The 26,966-nt window shown below is 37.5% G+C and overlaps 1 protein-coding gene and 1 long non-coding RNA gene across 6 annotated transcripts in view; one reads left to right on the top strand and one right to left on the bottom strand.

The window, feature by feature from the left end:
- Positions 1–26,966, bottom strand: part of LOC116147618 (uncharacterized) — a 333,894-nt gene that overhangs the window by 221,374 nt on the left and 85,554 nt on the right. For all 5 annotated transcript variants that reach the window (XR_010376913.1, XR_010376916.1, XR_010376915.1 and 2 more), the window contains one exon: positions 151–282. This is a non-coding gene — a long non-coding RNA (uncharacterized LOC116147618). The remainder of the gene's footprint in view (positions 1–150; positions 283–26,966) is intronic.
- Positions 2,468–22,997, top strand: LOC105096575 (cysteine-rich secretory protein 3). The gene is made up of 8 exons (XM_010988941.3): positions 2,468–2,537; positions 9,926–9,996; positions 11,997–12,113; positions 13,711–13,798; positions 15,723–15,871; positions 16,294–16,391; positions 18,319–18,407; positions 20,739–22,997. The coding sequence occupies exons 2-8, from the start codon at positions 9,928–9,930 to the stop codon at positions 20,864–20,866; spliced, it is 738 nt and encodes a 245-aa protein (XP_010987243.1). The 5' UTR covers positions 2,468–2,537; positions 9,926–9,927; the 3' UTR covers positions 20,867–22,997.

The following is a 26,966-nucleotide window of genomic DNA, read 5'->3' as shown; positions in this document are numbered from 1 at the left end:
TTTCACTATATCTGTCAACTGGTGGGCAGGGGGGGAAGTCATTCCCCAGTATCTTTCAACTGGGGGGTCAGGTTCCAGTTATACAGCAATAAATAAAACTCACGATCATTAACCAATAATCAGAAGACCCGAGAACCAAGTCAGACTCACCCAAATTGGTCTGGACTCTGAGGAGACAGATGGGTGGACACAAGAGGACCTATTGGTACTGAGGCTCGAGATCCTTGCAGAGTTCAGGTGAAGGACAGAAGTCTGCTCTGGGTCCCCTTGAAGTCATCAAAACTGTCAACCAAAAAAAAAAAAAAAAAGCACAATGTGAGAGCTCTCGGATTTTATTTGAGGACTTACTGAGGACTATAGTGCAGGAGACAGCCTCTCTGATAGCTCTGGGGAACTGATCCAAAGAGATAAGGGAGGAGGTCCCTATATACATGATTTGCTGAAGGCGGAACATGCAACCTAGCACACATCTCAGTAGAAGGCTGCTGCTGGCCACCAGGAGCAGATGTCTCCATGAATGATTTTAGTGCTTTTCTAGGTATGAGAAGATGCAAGAAACTGAGTTCATAAAATTTTCTCCAGAAGATACCTAACTATCTGTTAGAAAGCCTGTTTTTGCCCATTTTCCTAGAACACAGAGTGCCTCATTTTTGACTTCTGCCCTGAATTCCTTTCAGGGTGTGTTAAAGGTCAGTGGCTTCATTCTTGTAGAACCAGATGGTGAGGGACATTTTTTTCTTCTCAAGTCATAACTATGAATATAAAATTAGAAAAAATCTATTATGTGCTAACAATGAGTCAAAAATATATTTGAGATGTGTAAATATATATATAACTATATATAAAAATAGATATAAAATAAATTTCTTCCATATAGCATAGGCAACTATATTCAATATCTCACAACAACCTTTCATGAAAACAAATATAGGTATATGTAAGCATAACTGGGATATTGCATGGGGGGAACTCACACTTTACAAATTTTTACAACATGGCGAGTGACTTACACATATTTTCTCATTTTATCAAAATTAAATAAAATATTATTTTTCCATTTATAGATGTGAAAACTTATGGATGGAAAAATAATTTCCCAACATACATTTGTAGAGAAGTTTAACCCATGTCCATCAGACCATAAATCTCAAGCTCTTAACAATATTCTCCATCATTAAGTAGAGAGGAAGATGGGCTGTGTTCTTCTGTATCTGGTCTTGCCGATGAAACACATCCTCCAGAGAAAAATGTTTGCATAGATGGTGATTCCAAGGCGATTTTATCCAGGTGGTTGATTCAGCTTATTGACAGCTCTGATTTCATATACACATGGGGTAAAATACATTTTAGGGGTTAGCTGGAGACACTGCATCTGAATGGTTAGTAGTATTTTCTGGGTTTTTTTGTTTTGTTTTGCTTTTGGTGCGGTCAAATTTATCCTGAGTTCTAAACTCTCTTATAAAGAACATTCAGAGTAGTATCTAATTATTTAACTTATTGATAAACTGTAATTAAATGATGTGACTGTTGATCAGACACTGGCCTGTTTTAGTTCTTTTTTGTCAAAAACCCAATAAAGCTAGTATAAACGTGAAAATGAACCAAAATTACTGAGCTATATACCACACTGTGCAATCCATAGGCTCGTGTGGGCAGCCAGAACTACCTGCCAGTGCTATGTATGTGCCACTTGCGATTTATTAATTTACACTTCCTCATTGATTAAAAAAAAACTCAGTACTTGAAATCCTTACATTTCAGAGACAAAGAAATCTGACTTATTAGTACAACACATTTCATTTTTGAAGGTGAGGTGTGGAAGCAAGCCTAGAATAATGAAATAAAGCCTTTCATAGCTGAACAGAACCACATGATGATAATTTAGTATGTAATATAGATCAATGCTATGTTGAATTTCATACAACTAGAAAGTAAATGTTAATATCAGGAGAATACCAATGAGTTATGAGGTCTTTCGACATTCTGTTTTGAAAGACACTGTGACCTTGCATTTACAAAGATAAAGATTGTTCTCCCAAGCCATCAAGTCCAACTGATTACTAATGGGTATTTTAGATCTCTGTAAGAAAACACTGTATTCTCTAGAGTTTACAAAAGTGATACACTTAGCTCTACAGAGAGAAATAATCTTGAAAACTCTAATGTTGTAATGAGCATAATTTGGTTAAGAATTGTCAAAGTACAGATTGACAAAAATGTGGATAAACTGTAACAGTATATGAGTTCCAAAGAATAAAAGCACAATAGCTAAATGGCTACATTTGAAAGAGCAATCTGTTTTTAAAAGCCACGTAGAGAATCACAAGATAATGTCAAAAGTTCGGTTAGACAAGCAGCAATGAAATTTGAGACTACTGCTATTATGACAAATCCGGTTTCAAACCTTGTTGACTTAGATTTACTTGCACAACCAGAATTTGCCAAAGCAGGAAATAGGTATAATGTATATATACCTCTCCACCTTTCTTCTTCCCGCAGATAAAGCAGATTACTTCATCCTGCCCTGACATCCAACAGTAAGTGATAACGTCTTTACTTTAAAGTGAACATTTTATGACACCAATGTACTTATGCCTTGTCGGTGGTAAAATGATACGTAGTAAATGACTGTGGTTTTCAAATATCTGTTGACAACTTTTATTGAGAATAATGATATTAAGTTGTTACACTCTTTTTAAGCTAAGAAAGTAACATATAGCTCTATTCTTAGCAAAAAAGCACTTTTATCCAATTTAATATTTAAAAGATTTTTTTAAACTTTTCATTCTAAAATAAGTAATATAATTAATTCCCATGTCTATGACTTTTGGAAACAATTATACTAGAATTTCCTTTAATATAAAAATGAAAAACTATGGTTACATGTGAGTTCATACTTTATCTTAATGACTTTATTAATATTAACATATATGCATATGTGTTAATATAGACATTATTAAAATAAGTATGGGAAGCTATTGTTAATAGTTTTAAATCCACCGAAACAAAATAATAGCATTGACCTTGAGACAAAAAAGTATTCTAAAGATTATCAACATTAGATAAAATTTCCCCCATAAAATGCATTCAAGTCAAAAAGGAAAAAAATTAAAGAGTTTTAGAAGTGCTTCCATCAAAAGACAATCTACTCAGGCATTTACATTTATATAAGTAATTGAAGTATAATATCTGCTGTGTATGTTTTATGGAAGAAAGCAATTTCTGCATAAGGATTTTACCAATCCTTAACAATAAGAAGTGGTCCCGGATAAACAGATCTTAAGAGACCACATAACTACCTACTGACAGCATGTAAGGAGTTATTTACATCACAGGAGGATGATTTTACTTCAAAATATTTTATTAATGTTTTTCTCCTGTATGGCTGTCATCCAGGAACCTTAGGGAAGACTTACCCTGTTGCCACAGGAGATGTGGTGTTGCTTCTTCTGCTAGTTAAAACCCAAAGCTAGAATGACCGCCTGTATGACCAGACCTCTGGAGGAGAATCGGAGGAGTTTAAACTGATGACTAACTTTTTAAGCCCGGGAGCTCCTCTGTAATGATGGGGCCCTTGAATGGAGCTCAGACTTGGAAGAGATAAAGGCCAAGGAGGAGGTCAGAACTCAAGTAATATTTAAATCAGATACTGCTAAGCATTCTAGTGATGTTGTTTAGGAAATTCAAGTAAAGGGAAGATAATTCATCCTTGGAAAGAAAAGAAAATGCTTTCCAGGAACTGTCAAGGTGGCGTTTATTACTCAGTTATCTTTACAAGCTTTCTGCATGATGACGTCTGAAGGTTCTGCAAACTCAAATAGTATCACAGGCTGCTTTCTTCTCGCAGACAAGGGGTGAGATGAAAGAAGTTGATTAGAATGAAGATTAACTATCACGTTAGATTACATTGTAAAATATTGCATCAGATACTTTTCTGACCTGTGATTCGTATATAAACATCTGTCACTGTAATGCATACATTACACCCACGTGTGTTAATGCTATTAATGGCATCTTTTCTAGTCTCTTTAATCCTGTAAAACATTTCCATTCCTTTTTTTCAGGAGTGAGGGCTTTGAGACCAAAATGTCTGCACTGGGCTTATCCCCCAGTTCTTCTGCTTGCAAGTGTATGGCATTGTTAAATCTCTGATCCTGGGACTGCCCACTTGTAAACAGGGGTGTTGAGTAACATTATCTACTACCTAGATTGTTGCAAGTTTTAAATGAGCCTGTGAAGAGTAACACAGCGCTGCATACAAATGAAGCATCACCATACAATGGCATGATTGCCTGTGGCTCACCTAGGGCAGAGGGAGTATGTGAAAAGTTGCCTGTAAATCATCTTCTCTATTTATGAATGTAATCCCTCTACATTCATCTTTAGGTAACATTTAAAAAGGATCTGGTTTTATTTTCCTCCTTATAGTGAACTCGTTCCCCAACACCATATGCTAGATAATCTGCTCTTCCTTTTATGTTTTTTTTTTTAAATGTTATATTGTTTGGTCTATCTCTTAAATATTCTATTAACCTCCACTGGTCCATCATTGGTCCATTCGTCTGTTCCTACAATAATATCAAATTTTTGTGAACAAAAGTTTGGAGTCTATCTTAATAACTAATATGAAAAGATATCCAAATTAATTCTTCTAGTAAAAGGTTTAGTTAGTTATTCATGGGCCAACCAGAATTTCTTATTAGAATTATAAAGAATTTTCATATTAGTTTAATTAGAGCAGACATCTTTATTGTATTAACGTATACTATTTGAGAACATGGAAATCTCTCAATTTATGCAGATCTTTTATGATCTTTTCTAGAGTTGTAAAGTTTTTTCTAAGAAGAAATTTTTCCTCTTGATAATTTCAGAAATTCTTCATAGTTGTTGTTACTATTTTGCGTGGTGCCTTTTCATTTTTTTTTTTAATAACATTCTAACTCCCTGAGAAAAACAGGCCCAATCTTACTAGTTGAGTGTTGCCAATAGGTCAATGGTGCTTTCTGTTGCTTGATATTGCATCTAGCAAACTTGTTGATTGTGGCGTATTCTCTGGACAGATGACCATATCATTTGAAAATAATAACAGTGTTACCTCTTTTCTTACAAAGCTTGCAGATATATTTTTTCTTTTCTCATGCCTTTGATCAGCATCTCTCCAATACCATTTTGAACAACAGTGGTAACATCAGTCATTCTTCTCTTGTTCTCAATAAACTTAGAGTTTCTCTAATAACTATAATATTTGCTATAGATATTTAGTATATTGTTATTACCAATTTAACAATCTCTTCTATTCTCCTCTGTTCATTTTTCTGGCTGTAAGTAGGGACTGAATTTAATAGTGTAGTTTTTGCTGCATGATTTTTCTTTAGTCCGTGAATGTGACGAACTTGACCAAAAAAATTTTCCAGTTATAAATTATCCTTGTGGCCCTGATGTAAACTTTACTCGATCATAATAATTTAAATGCATTTTTTAAATTGGTGAGTTAGTTTTTGGATTTTTGCATTTCATTTGTGAAATGGGCCTAAACATGACTTACTATCATCCTTATCTGGGTTAGGAGTCAATCCCAGAATCACTTCCATTTGTTACCACTCCTTAGGTTCACTTTAGGAAGAAACAGCATCAGGAGGAAGTAGTCACACTAATTTACACTCACATAACCCTAGGGGGTGGGATGGGATGGATGTACGACTTTGGCAGCAGTGTAGAACACTCCACATACGTCTTCACGTCGGATGACGGTTTTATGTTTCCCTGATGCTATCTTGCTGATGTACGGAGCCAGGACAGGTGGCTAGCTCTGTTGCTGCAGAATTTTGCAATAAAGGGGAAGCAATGATTATCTTGAGGCAAGAGCTAGAACTCAAAGTCACAAAACGATCAGGCCAGCCACTGCCCCAGGATGCATCCCCTCCCTCCACTTCTCACCCACTCACCCACCACACACACACACACACACACACACACACAATGGAAGTCGTGAAAGACTTACTTGCCCTCAGATTTTCTCATTATCTTTTTCATTCTATCTTGGAAGCCACTATTCCCTTCTATCCTTCTTTCAGAGTTCATGTTGGCGTGAAATAGGAAGCCTGCCTTCTTCTCCTTCTCCTTCTTCCTTCCTATTCCCTTCCCCTTCTCCTTCTCATTCTCCTTCTTCTTCTTTATTATTATTATTATTATTATTGTTATTATTATTATTATTATTATTATTATTAAAAGCTTCCTTTAAAAATGGACCCTTTTATGAATTATCCTCTTAAGAACTAAGCAAGTTCTCCTTCATTTATAACTTGAAAATCCTTATTTTCACAAATTGGACTTTTAAGACAAGGAACGCTGGTGTAATTTTTATAAATATATGTTTTTTATCTATGAATAAGCATTGATACCATGTCATTGGAGAAAATAATTTATTTTCTTTTCCAAGGGAGGGTTTCAGACTTAGTGGGGGTCCTGACATCAGTGTGAAGGAGAGGCCACATGTTACAGTTTAATTGCATCATATAATTTAGAGTTCAAAAAGACACAATTTGCTCTGCTCTCTGTAATTAGACCCTAGTAAATGACCAACACTTGGGATTGTAAATCTTCGAAATCTCTGGATTTAGCTTTTCTCTAGTCACACTTAGGAGAAATTACTAACCTCTTTAAAAAGGAAAAATCCCAAAAGGCAGAATGGAAAATCATATAAGGAGAGGCTTGGTGACTTACACGCAGGAGAATAACTCTTTGAAGGGAAAAGAAGTAAAAGGAACCTAAAGTTGGTCCCCAAGGAAACAGCAGAGGAAATCCATAATTACACACATTCAGAAATTGTCTGCATGCAAGTGGACCACAGGAAGAAGAAGCTGTTTCTCCTAATTCTTTCTTACGCTTTCTGTGTGACTCTACCAAACGGAACCGCAAATAAACCATGTCCAACCTGCACCTGCTACTTGAGGCAGCCCCTGGGGAAGAGGGGCGGAGTGGCGCTAAGTGGGGCGGTCTTACAGCTGATGATGGACTTTTATCGTAGTTACTTCATTCGACATATGTACTTCCAGAGCTCTGTAATATGCTAGACTCCTTCCTATCCTCCTCCAAAAGCATAAGAATGGGCCAGGGCGAAAGAAAATAAAACTCGACCTTCCACTTTTGCACACATGGAAAAGTGCAACACTCTCACAATCTGGGCTTTTAAATGATGGGCTCCCCTAAAGATACGCTGAGACTCCAAGGGTGGACGCGGTCATGTGTCGTTAACCTGATAGTGTTCAGTGATACCTAGCGTGCTATCCTGGACAGAGGGTGCAAAGCTTGATGAATGAATGTTAAAGGAAAGAATAATACCTGGTTGTCATAATTTGCCAAAAAAGAAGGATTTTTTTTTTCTTTTGCTCTCAAATTCTCCAGGAGGCCCACTGGAGGCCGTTGCCTGAGGGGCATGCGTGCCAAAGGACACTAATCTAAGAAAGAATCATAGAAGCCCCCTCAGCTTGACCACTGAGCACCGAAGGATGAGCATCTTTGGCCATAAGGCGTTTAAAATAATGTGGACATGGTAGTCTGCCCTTTCCACATGCACTCTCTAGTTATGGGGAAAAGTCAAAGGTACATGAAGAAACAGAGAGCAGTAAGATCTTGCACCTGAATTAGAAAAACTGAATGTAATCCAAAGCTTACAAGGTGAGCTTTAAAGGTTCCCATTCAGTGACAAGATCAGTATGTTTGGAGTTAAGTTGTGAGTTTCTTTGAGGAAAGAGACTTAGAAATGTTCTTGTAGGATGTGGCTAGAATCCAGGTTTGAGGATTAACATGATCAAGGGCATAAACAAATGGCATAAGATCAAAGGATAAAGAAGGTCTGAGTAAGGAGCCTACCCTGACTAGAGCTACAAGGAAAAAAAGAAAAAGATTATCTTATGAATGATGTCACGGACTGGGTTCTCCAGGCAACAGAATCTGAGCCACAGGAAGTTACATTAAGAAACTCACTTGGGATCAGTTCTTTTGGAGGGGAGCTGGGGGAAGCATGAGTGGGTGGAGGTGTGGTGTAGTCCCATTGGAGGCTTCAGCCAGTCAGCTACTTCAGAGTCATTCTGAAGCTGAGATGATGTGTTAGCGTTGTCTCGAGTTGGAGCCAAGAGGTCAGGCCTTTATACCTTCCAACTTCCATCCTATGTCCACAGACATAGGATGAGGGGGTCTAGGAAAGAAGCGTGATCTGGGCCAGGTGGCCGTCTTCAGCAGAGCCAGGCTCTGAAGGGCTAAGAGCTGAGAGATTTCTGCTAAGGAAGTAAGCCTCCCAAATAATAATAATAATAATAATAGTAACAGCAATGCTAGGACTCGTATGTCCTAGTATATGGTAATTTTTTTTTTAATGTTTTCGAATTGCTTTGACAGTACTTATCTCCTCAAATCTCACAAGAGCTCTATGAGGTGACCTCCGTCACCAGATTCTAACTTGACAAATGATGATTTTCAGTTTCCTAGAGCTGGTTGAAGATGCGCTGGGTAAACAGCATCAGCAATGACAACAACAAAACCCCAGGCTTCCTACCTAATCCGTACTGCGTTCTCTTCTTTTATGACAGTAGCACTTGCCGAAGTTTAGGTTGGAGAGAGAGAGTGGGAATAGGATTTGATGTCTCTGCTTAAATGAGCACTAATCCTATTGAATCAGAACCCATTCTTAGAACCTCATTTAACTTTAATTACTTATTTAGAGGCCCCGATGCAAATATAGCCATACTGCAGGGTTCAGGCTTCAACATATAAATTTTGGAAGGGCACAAACATTCATCCTAAGAGGGGGCTAAGGATCTCCCATGTACTATTTGATGTTCTGCTTTTTTTTTTTTAATTTAACTTTTGATGTTCTGCTTTTATTTTTAACTTAACTTTTGAAGCATAAACATTTTCCTTGTTTCCAAACCATCAAAAATATAATTTTTATGTCTAACATTTTCTAACAAGAGGATATACTTGAATTTATTTAGACATTTTATCTCCCTAGTATTGAGCGTGTAATTCATTACAATGTTTTACCATTATAAATATTAATATGATGAAAAATTTATGCCTGAAGCCTTTCCAGTATACATTATTATTTCCTTGGAATTACGACAAATTGAATTAGTGGGGCAAAGGATGTGAACATATTGAGGATATTAATACAGACTGGGTTGGTAATACCCTTAAATGTGAGACACATACATTCTATTTTTAGATCCAGAAGGAGAGTGTTGCCTTTTTTGGAATCTGATGTATCGTAATAATGAGAAAGGTCTGAGTGGGAATGAATGGGGACACTGGCTGCATGGGCAGCGTTGAGGAGAGTGGTTGAAGGTATTAAAGAAAAGCACTTACTTCCTAGCGGATTTAGCTACGGTTCTAGGAACACAAGTACATGAGCCAGAGCTCTGGATGGAAAGAAATGGCTCATGCTAACTGGTAATTTGAGGAGATGTTAATAGCGGGATATTTATAAAGGATTAAGCAGGGTCTAAGGAAACCAGCTAGGACAAATGCAGCTCTACCCCAGTCAGTCACAGTTGGGAGCTACCACTCCTCCTGAATGGGCAACGTGAAGAAGCCATTCCTAGAACCCGGGGTGTAGCTTTAACGACAAATTGCAGGTCTAGGGTGGAGCTGAGTAGGATATCTCCAGCATCTACAGGTGAGCTTCAAGACCTTCAGTCAAGTGCTTCTGATTGTTCTTCATTGTCCCCATTGGAGGCTCATGTGTGGGGCTGAATCCATCGTCATTCTACTGGCACCTTAGGACCAGGTCTCTCTTGCTATATTACTCATGGATTTGGTGTAACTGAGATCCTCACATCGTTTTATTGTGTTTTTTCTCTGTGTTCCCCAGAACTTCATGCACTAAACATTCCAATGCAGGTCCATGTTCCCTTTGTTTTTTTCTCAGCAATGGCATCCTTCACACTGTGGCTGTTCCTGGTGGCTGTGTGGCTTCCGTTCTTTCTTGCAAATGGACAGGTATGATCAAAGTTAAAAATCTCTTCAGAACAATTCAAGCAGCTTTAAGGGATCACTAGCTACGGAGTCAATTTTTGAAAGCAAAGAATGCTGAAGTGCCTGGTACATCACAAAGTACTCCCTAGTTGCTCAAAGTACTTAATTAAGTCAAAGGCTGTGACAACCAATATGGTAGCTTCTAGCCACATGGGGATATTGAACACTGGATATATGGACAGTCTGAGTTGAGATCTTCATAAATACAATGCAAAGCATACCTAAAAGATTTGGGTAAAAAAAAGGAGGTTAAAAAATCTTAATAATTTTAATATTGATTGCATGATAAAAACAACATTTTGATTATATTAAAGATTATATTATATATATTGATTTAATATTCATTTTCTTAAGTGGCCACCAAAAAATTAAAATTATGTGTAATGCCTTAGTTATATTTCTATTGACAGCACTGGTCTATGGGTTTAAAAGCTAATGAAACTTCTCCTGCCCCAAGATCTTTTCTGATTTACTTTTTTTTTTAAGGAGCACTTTTTTCTGGTTTTTTTCCCCAAGTGTTTTGTGGGGGGTGGGGGAGGGAGGTAATTTGATTATTTATTTATTTATTTATTTATTTATTTATTTATTTATTTATTTATTTATTTTTAGAGGAGGTCCTGGGGCTTGAACCCAGGGCCTGCAGCATGCTAAGCATGTGCTCTACCATTTGGGCTATGCCTTCCCCGCCAATTTACTTTCATTTAATCCATTTCAGTGTGATTCCACCCAGAAAATTAACAATACACTTATATAATCTCAAATTAGCAAAACTTCCTCATTTGATTGTTACTGTGTGAGAATAATTACACTTATTGTTTCAATTTTTTTAAAAGACAGTATTTTCTTAAGATATTAACTATTTGGATTTTTCTCATAATCTTACAATTAGTATATGGAAGATAAAATATTCTAATTATTTCCAATATGCTGCTTCACTTTAATAATCCCAGGAACATGGACGCAGAATGAGCCAGTGGCAATAAAATGTGGTCAGACCTATGTTACCAGCCTTTTCAGATCTTTGAGGGACTCAGTATTGAAGAAGGAAAGAATAAATTATCCCAGATTGTCAGGGGAAGAATCAATAAGGGACCCTGTTTAGACTTACACTTCAAAATTTGACTCAAGTTCATATAACATCAGACTCTTCTGTAAATTTAGGTCATCAAATTGCTTAAACCTGGTGGGAATTATTCACACACCCTACTCCACCTCCAGGTTTAGGACTCGTCACCCCCGACACACACACACACACACACACATACACACACACACACATACACACACACACAAAGATACACCAAAAGCATCAGTCACATTTCTGTTCCTGGAAAGGACAAAGTCAGCAAGAGTTCATTAACTGGAAGGCTTTGCTCCCTCCAAATTGCCTCAGAGATTTGTTTAATGTTGTAAAACTGTCTTTTGAGTGACCCCAAAAATCTGCTCTATAATAGGTGGAATCACTTACTGGAGCATTGGATGCACTTGGACTAGGCATCTACATTCTTGCTCTAAACAGACACCACGTCAGAACAAAGTTCCCCTTAAAGTCTAAAAGGAGTCACCTGCCTGTGTTGTTAGCATCTCTTTCTGCAGCCCGGTTCAATATGAATGAGCCTGACTTGGTGGTTCCTATCTTGTAACTGTCATTATGTTTCCACTCATATGTCTAGAAAAATCACATGCAGATGTCTCTTGATACTAGAAATTGGTACTTGTGGCCCTAGGGGTGTTTTTAATCATCGTGCCATGAATTACATCCCCACTCTCAAAGTGTAACACCATCTCTTTCTCATTCGAAAGTCATAGTTTGGGCTCAGATTCTCTGGCAATGCTTAACAAATAACATCAGCTTGAACTGAATGCTTTTCAAAGTAATCTTTGTTCTCTTGAATGAACTTACTCATTCTTATATGCACGTCTCAAATCTTTGAAAAAATAATTCTAATTTGACTTTCCCATAGGATCCAGCTTTTGGCACGTTGTCAACCGCCCACAAGGAAGTCCAAATCAAGATTGTAGACAAACACAATGACCTAAGGAGGACGGTCTCTCCACCTGCCAGTAACATGCTCAAAATGGTAAGAAGCAGTAACACCAGGAAAGTGGCTTGAGCCCGCTGCGATAAGGGCTGTCACCTGGGAAATGACATTTCTTAACTTTGGGGTTTAGGAAGTTCTGTCTCTGTTTGGTTGTTTCATTTGAGCTGTGTTATGGACAGGGAAGAAATCCTTTTTTAAAAAATTCCACATTCTATGTTAGCTTATAAATTGTATTTCCTTCTTCTGTTCAATGTTCTATTTGCTAGAGAAGTATGATCTATCAGAATCTATTCTTTATCATGCCCATTTCAGAGTTTACCATATTTGTTAAGGGGAATTTCTCCTCCTAGAAGAAAAAAAAATGCAATCTATATGCATATATATTCTAAATGCATATATATATACACACATATACATGTATATTCTAAATGCACATATATACATATATACACGTATATACATATATGCATATACATATACATACATATATATACACACATATACATATATATATACATTCTGTATAGAATTTGGGGTGCCCGTGGAGCCCTCAGAGCCTCTCTATAAACCCTGGGATAAGACCCTGGCCCTGAGGTTAGTGTGCCCTCTGACCCTAACAAATTGACTTTTAGATACTTTCACTGGCCTTTCCTGTTGATTTGGATCCAAAACAACTTTCCAATAAGTTCTCTGGGCTGCGTGCAGCTCTTCTTCCCAGTCCCTCAGTGCAGTCATACCTCCAATATTATCACCACCCTCATCATTAACATCCCTTCCCACTGGGCGCCACTTTGGGACCTAGACCTTTTCTAGGAGATATGTTACTAGCAGGGGAAATCTAAATTTTGTTGACTTTAAGGAAGAGAGGACAAAAATATCTTACCACTGCAAATGTCACCCCCACCCCCCCCAAAAATGGCCAAACATCCTCTGAGGGGTCCCCTGTCATAACCCCAGAAGGGCTTGTGCAAGTGAGGGGTCCCAAGCTTAAGCTTCCTGGGCTCCCTAGGACGGGGCAGAAATTCTTAGATTTGTTTTATAATCGTTCAGTAACATGTCCAGTTCACAGGGCTCTGTAAGTTGTGAAGGCAGAATTACAATGAAATCTCTGGACATCAGGAAGAGGCCATTATGTCTTTCTGCTCACTCTGTCTCCTAACCTAGGATCAAGAAGGCCTTTCCCCTTCAGGATCAGTGCCAGGCCATTTAGGGTCAATAAGAGCCCACTTTTTAGCCACATGTCTCCCAAATGTATTCACTGGGGAGAAAAAAAAAAAGCAACTGGGAGTGAAGTATGTCAGCTCCATATTATAGGAAAAATAATCTCAGTACTTCCACTTGTTGATCAATATTCAGAGTAAGACTATTACTAAAAATCTTTAGGTGTGGTTGCTATGCCATCATAAATAGACCATTAACTATCTTAGATTTTTCAATTAGGACAGACATACTATGCATATTTCTCTGTGGAGCAGAAACGGCACACCAAGAGAGCTATCTTTGATCATCGCGATAATCAGAAGATGCATGTACAGGAATTTTATAATGACGTAAATCAATCTACCAGTCTCGTTATAAAGCTTATGCTCCTTTGTAGTTTGAGCACATATCTTTTTTTTTTCTCTTCTTGTTTTAGCAATGGGACAGCAAGGCAGCAGCAAACGCCCAAAACTGGGCAAATCAGTGCCTGTACAAACACAGTAAGGCCAAGCACAGAACAATCGGTATGTGATTTAACATGTATTTGTTGAGTAAATGAACAAGTAAGAAAATATGGACCATTTCTGATGTGCATTAAGAAATCTTTGTGAATAAACGTTGCTTCTAATGCTGCCTTTTCAAGTTAAAGTATCTCCGTGGATGACAGAACTGAGAAGCACCACCTTGTACTTAATTTACAGAAACTGTCTCACACAGAATCTTATTTGTGCCTCTTAACCATCTCCTAAGCAAGGCAGTCATGTGCCATCCCTTTCTCTATTTTTTTTTGTCTTTTTTTACTATCAAAGTATAGTCAGTTTACAATGCTGTGTCAATTTCTGGTGTACAGCATCATGTTTCAGTCATACACATACATATATAGATTCCTTTTCATATCCTTTTTCATTATAAGGTACTACAAGAAGTTGAGTATAGTTCCCTGTGTTACACAGTAGAAACGTATTGTCTATCTGTTTCATATATAGTAGTTAGTATCTGCTCATCTCGAATTCCCAATTTATCCCTTCCCACTCCCTTCCCCCATGGTAACCATGAGTTAAACTGACTGTCAGGGGGAAAATGATTGTGTCTTAAAACGTATTTGTTTCTGTATTTATAAAATATGTTGAATTTTATCAAGTCGTTTCTGAATTTTACTCAAAAATATTTAACATTAGCATCCATTCCTATTATTTTCTTTTTAATTTTTGATAACAGTCAGGTCTTTTGTCTATTCTGGGTGACTACAATACATGTAATACTCCATCAGACTCAAAAATGACCTTTACATCAAGAACATAAACACAGTGAGATACAATATCATATATATTAAATTTAGATAAAATATTTACTTAAATTATTAAAAATGACAGGGGTGGGCAAGTTTAATTTGAAAATAGTAAATAATTTACCTGTTTTAAAGTAGGACTGCATTGTTATTCGTATTTATACATATACATTTATATATATATTCATAGTTTTTATAATTTAATGAAGTTATAAAGAGGGATGTCTGTATTCAGTAGAAGATTGATACAAATGGTCTTGAAGATCTCAGTCTACTGTTAAAATTTTAGCTTCTTTCTTTCCCTCTTAAAGGAGTTATCCAAGAGTAGTTTATACTCCCTTTAAGTAGCATATAGATGTTACATTTTAAGCCATCCAAATAGAAACGCTAGGCTTGAAAAATATATCAAAATTTTTCTGTGCTGCAAGGCACCTCTTTCCTTATTCTTTGAGAATCTGGCCTGTTATGTTCTTGTTTGTTTGGTTTTTGTCTTTGTTGACTAAGGGAAGACCCACAGTCTTTGAAAATACTCTCCCCCGTGGTGTCACCTGCTTCATGCCTGCAGCTCTTAATTAAAGGCTGAGTATAGATTTTTTTCTTCAATGTCCACACCAAATAACAATCTCAAACATTTATTTCATATATTAAAAAATCTCTGGTGAATGTGAGCAAGAGTAAGAGAGAAATGATGATGAGCTGGGCCTTTAGCAAGCTTACAATATAAAGCGAGAGCTACTGAGGCATACACTCAAGAGAAATGAAAAGTGAAGGGGGAGGATAGAGCTCAGTGGTAAAGCATATGCTTAGCATGCATGAGGTCCTGGGTTCAATCCCCAGTACCTCCATTAAAAATAAATAACTAAATAAAAATCAAATTACCTCCCCCAAAAAACAAAAACAAACAAACAAATAAATAAGAAAAGCATAAATGAATGAATCTAGAGAGAGCAGATAGTTAAGAAAGAAGGCTTCATCTACTCAGAAATGTGCACGCTGAGGCCAGCCTCAAGGTACTAGGTACATCTGCTTACAAATGATGAGAAACTCTCCTGTATTGATCCAGTTCAAAACTATGAGCACTGTGTCTAAAGACCAGGGACTTTGCTTTATTTATTTATTTGTTTTTCTGCTTTCCCCATGCATGATCTTTTTCTTCTTAGGTACGAGGCAATGTGGTGAGAATCTCTTTATGTCAAGTAGCCCCACTTCCTGGTCAAATGCAATCCAAAGCTGGTATGATGAGATCAATGATTTTACCTATGGTGTAGGGCCAAAGCGTCCCAAAGCAGTAGTTGGACATCTTACCCAGGTAAGGGGAACCCTGCTGGCATAAATGCCCTAAAAAAGAAATCCTCTCCAAATTCTGTTGGATGCCAATGTTGAACTGAGGGGGAGGTCTCAAATGGGTAAAGAGAAGTCTTGGCATTTTGTGGCTATTCCAGCTGTGAAATATCATTTGTCAAAAGTCTGTAGGCTTTTGGTAGGGAAATACACTTTGTATTTTTCTAACAGTCTAAGTGGATACAACAGTGAATGTACATGGAAATGCAGCATTTTAAAAGGTATTTTACTTTGATTCAATAATGTAGCTAAATATATCCATAAGGTATGTGGAAACAAAATATATCAGTAACATTCTTTTCAGCTTTGTATTTCCTACTATTTGGCTTTTTAAAAATATATTTTCTTCTTCTCTAATGCACTCTCATACCTCCACTTATGGGTTTGTAGGTTGTTTGGTACTCATCTTTCCGTGTTGGATGTGGAATAGCCTACTGCCCCAATCAACGTATTCTGAAATACTTCTACGTTTGCCAGTATTGTCCTGCGTAAGTATCTCCTTCAAGTTTGCTGTCAATAATGCCATCAGCAATTTAATATTTAAAAATTTTTCTATAATAGACCAACCAGACTTTTAAAAAATGCCTATTTCAGTAGAGGGGAGGAGGGATAAAACTTAAGAAAAATTTTTTAAATTTGAGACACAATCAGTTTCTTAGAAAGAAGACCAACTTCTCTGTTCTAAATACAATATTCTGAAGCTCTCTTTCCTCATGTCTGAAACGCTTTGTCTTCCCGCTCATTTGCCTTTTCTGAAGCTCAGGGTTGCTCCATGGGTATATGTCATGCGCGCTTCTCTCGGTTGGGTGTTGTCAGTTCTCAATAAATTCACACACTAGAAAGCGAAAGCTTGATGGCTAGGTCATGCGTCAAGGAGAGGTGGCAAATGGGGAATGACATTTTAATAATTCCAGCTCTTTATATTCAAATGGTTCTACACCTGCTTAACCCCAAATGCCTACATTACGCCAGTAAGACTTGATAAAATTTTGGATGTCAAAGGTGTTTCAAGAGACTCTTGACATTTTTCTGGTTGTCGAGAAAATTAAGTATCTCAAGTCTTTGCTTCTTAGAACTTAACACCAAAACACTCTGAAGGAATCATCCATTGAGATTTTGATGTATAGCAGAAAATATATCCCTCCCTCAAGCAATATGTTTGAATGATTCACAGAAATTCCTATGGAGATACTAAAGTAATAGTCACAACATATCTGTTAGCTTTAATTCATTTTTCATGTTTGGAAGTCCCTACCACTGGAGTGAGAGGTTCCCCCCCCCCCCCCCCATAAACCAAGCTTCCTATATGATTTATTTTGAGGCTGTAAATAGTCCAGGTGAGGTAGGCTTCCATTTTGAGAAGTAGGACGTTCAGAGTCATTTCCCATAAGCACCTACTGGGGTTTAGTGGGGAAAACGGAATGGTCCTGGAAGAACATATCCAAACTCACTGCCTGGCTGTGAGAGGAGAGGCCTCTGGAACCAGGCACCTGCCGTGAGAACCGGAGTGAACAATGTGAGGAGGAGGCGGGGGTGGGGGGAGAACTTCAGGAACTGTTGTGCCTGTTGGATCATTTTCCGAGCGCCACCACACACACAGCTACAATCCACACAGAGACCGAGATTCAGATACGTTGCGTGGTGTGAGTGAGATTTTGCCTTGTATTTTCAGAGAGTAATGACCAATAGGATAACCATCATCAAAGAGGTGCCAGCCAGTCACTGTAAGATCAATATACCCTGGAAATCAGTGTTAATGATCTTTTTTTCCCCCCTAACATTCCCATTTTTGGTAAACCCAAAAAATCTCACACACACACAAAAAAACTTCTAGATATTCAAAAGCCCATCGACCTCTTAAAAACACACCAAAAATTACTTGGCAATCACCATCTCTAACCTGGAAGCCAAAAAATTATCCCAGAGCTTTACTTTCTCTGGTTCGTAGTATAGAAATTATCATATTTTCCTTTTCAAACATAAAATTGCACTTAGCATTACTATTTCCACATCGTACTGCAGCCGTCTTTCCCCAGGAGCGTCTCTTGTCTCTCTATGGAATATATTCACCGCTAGCCAGTGCACTGGGGTTCATGGCCTTACCAGTTTGACCACGTTCACTGGGAGATTAAAAGTATGCTGAAATATACTCTGAAAACTTTAGAGCCTATTTATGCCATTTCAGTGGCTCAGGTTGGGAGATTATGGTCAAGGAAGTGGGTGTATGCATGAATTCTTCTCTTACTTTGCATTGCTTTCTGAGTATACTTTGAGAATGTTAGTTTTTTTTTTTTCCAGTTATTTGACATGATTAAAAACATTGAATAAATATTCAGGCATATGTGGTGATGGATGCTTCCCTTGGAGCATAAACCAAACTGAAAGATGTCTGACATGTTGTATTTCAAATTTCAGTGGTAATATTATTGGCAGACAATATGTCCCTTACCTACAAGGAACACGATGTGCCAGCTGTCCCAAACATTGTGACAATGGACTATGCAGTAAGTTTGAAATCATTAACTCGCTTGTATAATAAAATGACCCAGGGGAGGGTGTAACTCAGCGGTAGAGCGCATACTTAGCATGCTCGAGGTCCCAGGTTCAATCCCCAGTACCTCCATTAAACAAATAAATCAACAAAATAAACTTAATTACCTCCCCACCAAAAAACAAACCAAAAAAAATGACCCAACATTACTAAGAATTAGGAAATATTCTGAATGTAACCAACTTAAGCAACGCTTTCATGCAAAAGACAAAAAAATTACTCAACAGAGGTGCAGTTAAGCAACAATTTTACATCATTCAGTATTTATGTATCATTTGCAATGAAAAGCCTGTTACTGTATATAACCTAAGGAAACAGCTACCATCAATGTGTATTTGTGACTGTGTTGAACCCATTACATGTTGGCATATATGAAAAAGTTTCTGTGGAAATTATTCATTGTCATTAAGTATTACTTTTCTTTTCATCAAAGTTAATGTCATTATAGCAAAGGTGGCATTTTAAAAAGAGAAAATATGTATAAATATAAGGGTGTGAGACTACAGAATAGTTTAATCTGGACAAGCACATCAAGTATTTTAATTCTTTATAAGTCAATGAGTTCATCATACTAAATCCTTTCATTTCCCCATAGTGTAGTTAGAACCATCACGTTTAATTTAATAACCACTTGCCCTTTTGTTTGCTAATAACTTTTACATACTTTTAAAATGTCAGTTGAATCTGCTGATAGTGTTATTAGCTCACAGAAGCCTCAAAAATATTTTAGCAAAAAGGAGTAAAATTAATGTCATATAATATCTAATTTCCAGTGTTGTGAATGGAGGTACAAAGTGTTGGCATTTTTTTTTAGTTGGCATATGTTATTACAATGATTATGAACAATATAGTTGACCCATTAACTGAGATTTTTACCTCTCAAATGCATTCACCTGACTGAATTGTAGCATTCTCTGGGTGAACTGCATCGCCATAATTCAGAATATTGATGATATTAAAGCCTTACAGAAATCAGCTGAAGGAAATAATACTTACACCTCTGCTGAATACTATTTGTTAAAGAGTTTGGAATTTATCCTATTAGTAATAAGCAGCCAATTGGAAAGATTTTAAACAGAAGAGTGAGGAACTCAGAACTGTATTTTATAAAGAGCTCCTGGCAGTAGTCTGAAGAAACAACTGGACAGGAAGCCAGTTTGGAGACTGTTGAAAAACATGGGTTCAACAACAAATAGATGTAGAAGGGGAGGGTTTAGCATGCACAAGGTCCTGGGTTCAATTCCCAGGGCCTCCTCCAAAAATAAATAAACTTAATTACCTGCCCCCTGCCAAAATAAAATGATTAAATAATAAATAAACAAACTGTTTTTAATGTTAAATTTAAAAATTATTTAAAAAAAATTGATATCTTTACTGCATTAGGGCAAAACAAATAAAGAGAAATGGACAATTACGAGAGAGAGAAGGCAGTAGAATTACCAGCTCAGTTACCTGTGTTTGTTGGATGCTGATGAAAGGCAGAGGGGAATGAGTTCAGGTCGATGCCTAGTTCCTGGTTTAAATTATTTACTTGGTTAGGACTGCCATTTCTCTGAGACCCGGTGAATGGAGTCGAGAGGTGGGGAGGGAGACCAGTGAAATGCCAAGCTCGTGGGTAGGATAATGAATTTGATTTGAGATTTGTTGAGTGTGTGGCCACGGAAGGACATCCAAGTGGAAATGCCCGGCAATCATAGTGACATCTCCTTTTGTTTTTACACTTTTACACCCACCTCTTCTCATAACCATCTCTTAGAGTCTGGCATTAGAGTCTGGAGCATCAGTGTCCAGCGTAACTTTTTGCTTGAACGGAAATGTTCAATGTTTTCACTGGCTTGTAAAGTAGCCTCTGAACACAGTGGCCACTGAGCACTAGGAACATAACTAGGATCACTGAGGACCTGACATTTTCATTTGACTTCATTTTCCTTAAATTAGGTTTACATTTAAACAACCATGGGAAGGGACTCTCATTTCGGATCATGCATTTCTAGAGAGATTCATTTAAATTCATTTGATTCTGTTTTCTGAGAGATGAAAGGGGGTCCATTCCTTTCAGGAACGTTTCAAAAATCTCACATTTTAAAAGGAGGGATGGATTCATCAGTGAGTTTAACACAGAGACCTTATGTGTCCCTCAGGATCTGAAATGCCCATCCCAGTGTAGTGATGCCAACATGTTTGTTCAGTTCCCTCCTCCTCAGTCCCCCTGAATTTACCACTTGTGTTGCAGCCATGGAGGAAAATGATAATGAAGTGACTTATTTCTTTGTTTTTATTCCAGCCAACAGTTGTGAGTACGACAACACCTATGCTAACTGTGATTCTCTGAAGAAACAATGGACCTGTAACGTTCCTTTTGTGAAGAATAATTGCAAGGCTGCCTGCAAGTGTTCGGACAAAATTTATTAAAAGCCCAGTACAGACAAAGCAGGGCTGCGTGCAGGAGGGCTGCATCACCTGCGTGGACTTGACGTTTGCTAACGAGGAAATCACAGACACGTTAGCTACCACTTTGATTCCAAATAGTAATAAGTCTTTGTCTCCCGATCTGCTTTTCATTTTACAGGATTATTTTTTTTTTCATACAAAAGGTTAAAAAATAAGCTCATCTATGACAACAACTTTGGATTTTGATAAAAAATCGGGCGATTTCAATTTCATGAATTTAATCAAGTTGAGGACTCTTAAAGTTGTTGTCTCTTACAATGAAGTTCACTAGAAACCGGAACTGAAATTGAGAACCACGTATAAAATAAACAAGCTGCAAGGATATACCATACAGCACAGGGGGTCTAGCTAATATTCTATACTAACTATAAATGGTGTATAACCCTTAAAAATAGTGAATCACTATGTTGCATACCCGAAACTTATATAATATTGTACATCAACTATACCTCGATTTTAGAAAAAAGACTGGGGAGGAGGTGAGAAGTTAAACCAGAAAACGTGGGAGCCCCAAGGCCTGGGAAATGGAACAGAGTCTGATTGAGAACTCACTTTTCAGCTCCTACAGACAACCCCCAGGACCAGCTGGCCTGCCAGCCTAGGGTGGTTCTCCCACCTCCCAGTCTCCCTTCTCCTTCCCCATCTCTCAAAACCCTGCCTTGCAGCCCTTGGGTGGAGGGTAACCTGGTGCTGGGAAAGAGCTGGGTCCAAAAAAAAAAAACAGGAAAGAAAGAGAGAAAGAAAGAAAAGAGAGAAAGAAAGAAAAGAAAGAAAGAAAGAAAGAAAGAAAGAAAGAAAGAAAGAAAGAAAGAAAGAAAGAAAGAAAGAAAGAAAGAAAGAAAGAAAGAAAGAAAGAAAGAAAGAAAGAAAGGAAGAAAGAGAAAGGAAGGAAGAAATAGAAAGAAAGAAAGAAAGAAAGAAAGAAAGAAAGAAAGAAAGAAAGAAAGAAAGAAAGAAAGAAAGAAGAAAGGAAGAAAGGAGGAAGGAAGGAAGAAAGGAAGAAAGAAATTGAGAACATTGTTCCTAGAACAAAATGTGTAAAAAGAACAGGATGTAATATCATTGTCACATGAATCCTGGACTACAGTCCTCATTCTTAGGGCCACTTACAACTAAGCACCTTCCAAGAAGTGTCCACATGTGCTGTCTTTAATTTGTCCTCTCTCGTTCACCGTTCTACCCACTGATCTGGCTCCTGTCCCTACAGTTAAATTCAAATTGTTCTTCCTAAGGCAACCTCAATCTTCATTTTGCCAAAATCAATGAAGATTTTTGATTCTTCACCTGCATAAACTGCACAGTAGTATATGGCCACATATTCTTTTTTAAGCCTCTCTTCTTTTAGCCAAATCTTCCCTAAAGAAGAATTCAAAATAATATATGGAGATACTCTTCCCCTAGGAGATAGAACTTAGTCCCCTCCCTTTTGAGTCTGGGCTTAGAGATTCACTTCCAGAGAGTAAGCTATGGAAAGAGAACCGTTGTAACTTGACAGTGGAGAAATCTGGTCAACGCCGTCTTAACCAGGTGATCAAAGTTAATATCACCAGGAACCAGTCACATAGCTCCATGAACCCCCGTATATGATGAGATTAGAATAGCATCTCACGTCTGTGGTACTCCTTCTAAAAACTTGCAACCCCAGTCTCATTATGAGATAAAACCGCAGGCAAACTTAAGTTGAGGACTAATCTACAAAATACCCTGACCAGCACTCCTCAAAACTGTCAAAATCGTGAGCAAGATTCTGAGAAACCGCTACAGACTAGAGGAGAATAAGGAGTCAGGCCATGTGGTCCCCTGCATCGTATCCAGGAACAGCAGGAGGTCATTAATGGGGAAAAAAAATGGCGATATCTGGATAGAGTCTGGGGTATTTTTAATAGTAATGTTGTTTCTTAGTCTTGACAAATGTATCAGGGTGATGTTAGATGGTAACATTAGGGGGAACTAAAACTGGGACTTCTCTGTACTAGCCTAGCAAAATTTCTGTAAACCTGAAAATACTCCAAAATAAAAAGTGCATTAAAAAAAATCCTTTTTTCCTTGGCTCCATGACGCTTCATACTTTTTCTCCAGATTATCTGGTTGCTCTTTCTGAGATTCCTTACCTCTGTCCCCCGACCCATCAAGTTTCAATTCCTCTATTCCATGACTAAATGTTTGATTTTGTATTTTTCATGGACGTCTCAGATCCTACAAACAATGGGGTTGTCACATCAGACTCACAGGCTTAGCCAGTGTCAAGCTTCACTCATCATTTCAAGGAAGGCAGTAGCCACGAGGCCAAGCGAGAGCCGGGAGAGGTCCAGGGCCACCAACACAGCACCCTGATGCCGTGTGGCTGCACGTTTCTTCTTCTCTACAGTGCCAGACCTCCTGATTAGTCAACTTTCAAAACCTTTCCATAGACTTCTCAAGTACTTAAGATCATATTCATACTCTTAAACTTATCTGCCAGGGGCTGAATAATCTTTCTTATACTTTGCTGCCTAATCTCACTTCATTTCATTCTCCGCCTTATTTCTTATGCTCCAGGTACAATGATCTCATTAAATTTTTTCAAGCACCTCAAGATTTTTCTTACCTCAGGGCATTTTGTTTGCTATTAGCTTTGTCTAAAAGAGTCACCTCTCTTTATTTGCTTATTATTCTTTTGTTTGCTAGAATAATAATTATTTGCTAGAATAGCTCCTTCTCATTCGATGTCATTTCATCCAAGAGATTCCTTTGGGTAAATAACCTGAAGAACTCTCCTCATTCTCTCCCATAGCTCCCTGCACTTTCCAGAGTAATCACCACAATGCATAATAATTCATTCATGCATTCAACAGCTGTCTACTGAAAACAGTTATGGCTCAGAAATTTAATTAGATACTTTGAAATAGAGTGATAAACAAGACAGTTTCAGACTTCATGGGGTTCACAGTCTAACAGAAGTGAGAGAAAGAAAACTCTTTCACAAAGAAATACTTCATATAATTTGGAAGTGATAAGGCAATCAACTAAAATGAGCAAGAGAACAGAGAATGACAAGGGTCAGCTGGGAGGCAGAAATGTTTATTTAAATAGGAAAGTCAGGTAAAGCCTCTCTCAGGTGATGGCTTTGGATGGAAAACACAATGGAAGTGAGAAAAGAACCAACACAATGATTTGATCGGGAAAACTTTCAGGTGAAGAAAAGGGTGAGTACAAAATTGTTAGGATGGAAATAAATTCGGCATATTTGAGGAAAGGCAACATGCCTAGAATGGCTGGAGCAGAGTGAGCAAGGTCAGGTTAATTTTAAAAAGGGGTTGGAGAGTTAGGAGGAAACTGAGTCACAGGGTGCCCTCTAGGGCAAGTAAAGAGTTGCGATATTATTGCAAGACAGCAGCCAGGAGCGCACACTGAAGAAGAGAGATGATGAGATGGATATTGTAAGGGAGCAAGATTAGAAGCAAGAAATGACTTTAGAGACTGTGGACTAGAAGAGAGACTGAGTTAAATCGCACAGAATTATAATGTATATTATACACCCATATATGTCTACCATGTATAGAGTACCATTTCAAGACATTTTTATTTATATCATGACTGGAAACAAGAGAAATCTCTCCCAACTCAGGCTTGTGTTACGCTACACCAAAGCCAGACAAAGACATCACAAGAAAACTATGGACTATTGTTCTTCATACATAGATGTAACACACAAGCTTATTCACCATGAGAAAGTGATGTTCTCCCAGGAATAAAAGGTGGTTTTGACATTCAAAAATCAATCAATGTGATCTACTATATTAATAAAATAAATGTATCAAGTGCAAAAAAATGCACTTGACAAAATTCAACACCTTTAATGTAAACAGTTTTCAGAAAACCAGGAATTAGAAGGCAACTCCTTCACCTTAACAAGGAAGACCTTACAAAGTCCTCTAGCTAACTACACTTAGTAGTGAATGCTTGAATACTTTCTCTTTATATTATTTTATAGCTGCAAACATCATTGTAGTGCTTTTCAATCTGGAATCCATCATTAGGAAAAAGGGAAGGATGTCAGTTTGCACCACTCATGTTTTAAGTTTACAGCTAATGCAGTAAGATAAAGAGGAAAAAATTAAGGCCATATAGATTAGAAAGGTAGAAATTTCTTTATTTGCAGAATAAAATAATCTGTTTTTACAAAAAAAAAAAAAAGATCTTTACAAAGATCTGTAGGAATCTTTTAAAAAGCCACTAGAATTATTAAGGATGTTTAGCAAGGTCACACAACAGGGCGGCGGGGGGAGCATCTTATGTACAGAGGAACAGGATAAGATTCGCAGCAGGTTTCTCCTTGGAATCCATGCAAGAACTCAGTCCCCCACCTCCCAGGCATTTCCACAACTGCTCCTTTCAGCTCCACACACTCCTGACTTCTGATTTTACAGCGGAATTTTAGAAGCACCTGGACTGCTTCTCTTAAAAATGACCTTCCATGTGCTCTCCAACAAGTGTAGACCTAAAACCTACAAGCTTTCTGGATTTGCCCTCCATACGAAATTCATCATCAACAGTGCTTTTTCCTCTCTCCACATTCCAACATTTTGTCCTATTTCCGCTACTCTAAAATTAAAAGGGAAATTGTCACTACACTCTTCTTTCTCCCGTCATCAATTTCTCAGCTCTGTAAATCACCCTGCACAGTGATCTCAGGTAGTTTTCATAAAACAATATTTGATCATATAATTTCCCAGCTCTCTAAACATCAATTCTTTTCCCATGTTACAAAAGGAAGCAAATCTCCTTAGACTTCTATAAAAAGTTTCCCCAATGTTTCCAACAGTCTATCATTCTGAGTTAAATATGCCTTTAAAAAAAATTTTTTTTAAGTTTTTAATGGAGGTATTGGGGATTGAATCCAGGACCTCGTGCATGCTAGGCATGCACTCTGCCACTGAGCAATACCCACCCCCCAAATATGCCTTTTGATGCATTGACTTGTCTGTTTCTGCTCTTCCATCCAAGTGTACAAAACTCTTTTCTTCATTCTGATCAGGTCACACACATTTTTCAAAGCACTTCAAATGTCAGTCTACCATCTAGTTTTTACCTAGGGTGATATCAATGCACAGAACTTCCAATAATTACTGTATATATTTTGTTTCAACTATTTAGCACTAAACTACACTACCTGGTAATACATATGTACATCTTTTCCCCAGTACAATAAATCTTAGAAAAAAGACACGATGCGTCCTTTCTTCTGCATCCCCTAAGAATCTAGGCCAGGTCAATATTTATTCACTCTTCAAATATCTATCAAATGCAACCCACGTAACCGGTCTTGTGCTAGGCTTTGGAAATACAGCAATAACCAAGAGAGACATAGTCAGTGTCTCAAACACATGCTCACTGACAATCTCTTATCACTTCAACCCTCAAACGGCTCTCATTCTGACATCATCTACAGGAACAAAGAATAACTACAGGTATGGTGTCTTCAAGAATGAAAAAATAGGAGAGTTACAGTGAATTATAGACTATTACACTGTTACAATGAAGTGTTCTGCACTAAAAAAAGAACCAATGTACTAAGCCATTTTATTTATTAAAAGTTGAGCAGTGTTCAAACTACTATATACAGAATAAACAATGCCCTACTGTATAAGATAGGGAACTATAGTCAATAGCTTGTAATAACCTAAAATGAAAAAGAATATATATACACACACACACACACACACACACACACATATATATGTAACTGAATCACTAAGCTGTACACCCAAAACTAACACAACATTGTAAATCAACTATACTTCAATTTTTAAAATATTCAAATCAAGGTATAACTCATTAAAGCCATCAACAGTCTAGCATGAAATCCTTTAAAAATAAAAAAAGGTTGAGCAGCAATTTTGTCCAAGTACTTGAAATGTTTAATAATCTAAGCAAGGTGCAATGAAACCACTAACATAGTAATGAGATAGAGAAATCCAGGTATAGAGTTCATAAACATTCAGAAAGGAAAACAGTCAGGAGTTAACTTGGATTGAAAGCAGTCTAGGGTGACTTCTAAATTCCAAGATCGTTTTAGACA

The sequence above is a fragment of the Camelus dromedarius genome, chromosome 19 (genome assembly GCF_036321535.1).
Source record: "Camelus dromedarius isolate mCamDro1 chromosome 19, mCamDro1.pat, whole genome shotgun sequence".
Taxonomy (NCBI): Eukaryota; Metazoa; Chordata; class Mammalia; order Artiodactyla; family Camelidae; genus Camelus; species Camelus dromedarius.
The sequence above is the reverse complement of the archived record's forward strand: the minus strand, read 5'-3'. Positions and strand labels throughout refer to the sequence as shown.

Bases quoted from the DNA above. Each gene is read 5' to 3' on its own strand.
- LOC105096575 (XM_010988941.3), top strand. From the start codon at position 9,928: ATGGCATCCTTCACACTGTGGCTGTTCCTGGTGGCTGTGTGGCTTCCG. The intron at 9,997-11,996 runs GTATGATCAAAG...ACTTTCCCATAG, and splicing joins TCTTTCTTGCAAATGGACAG to GATCCAGCTTTTGGCACGTT. The intron at 18,408-20,738 runs GTAAGTTTGAAA...TTTTTATTCCAG, and splicing joins TTGTGACAATGGACTATGCA to CCAACAGTTGTGAGTACGAC.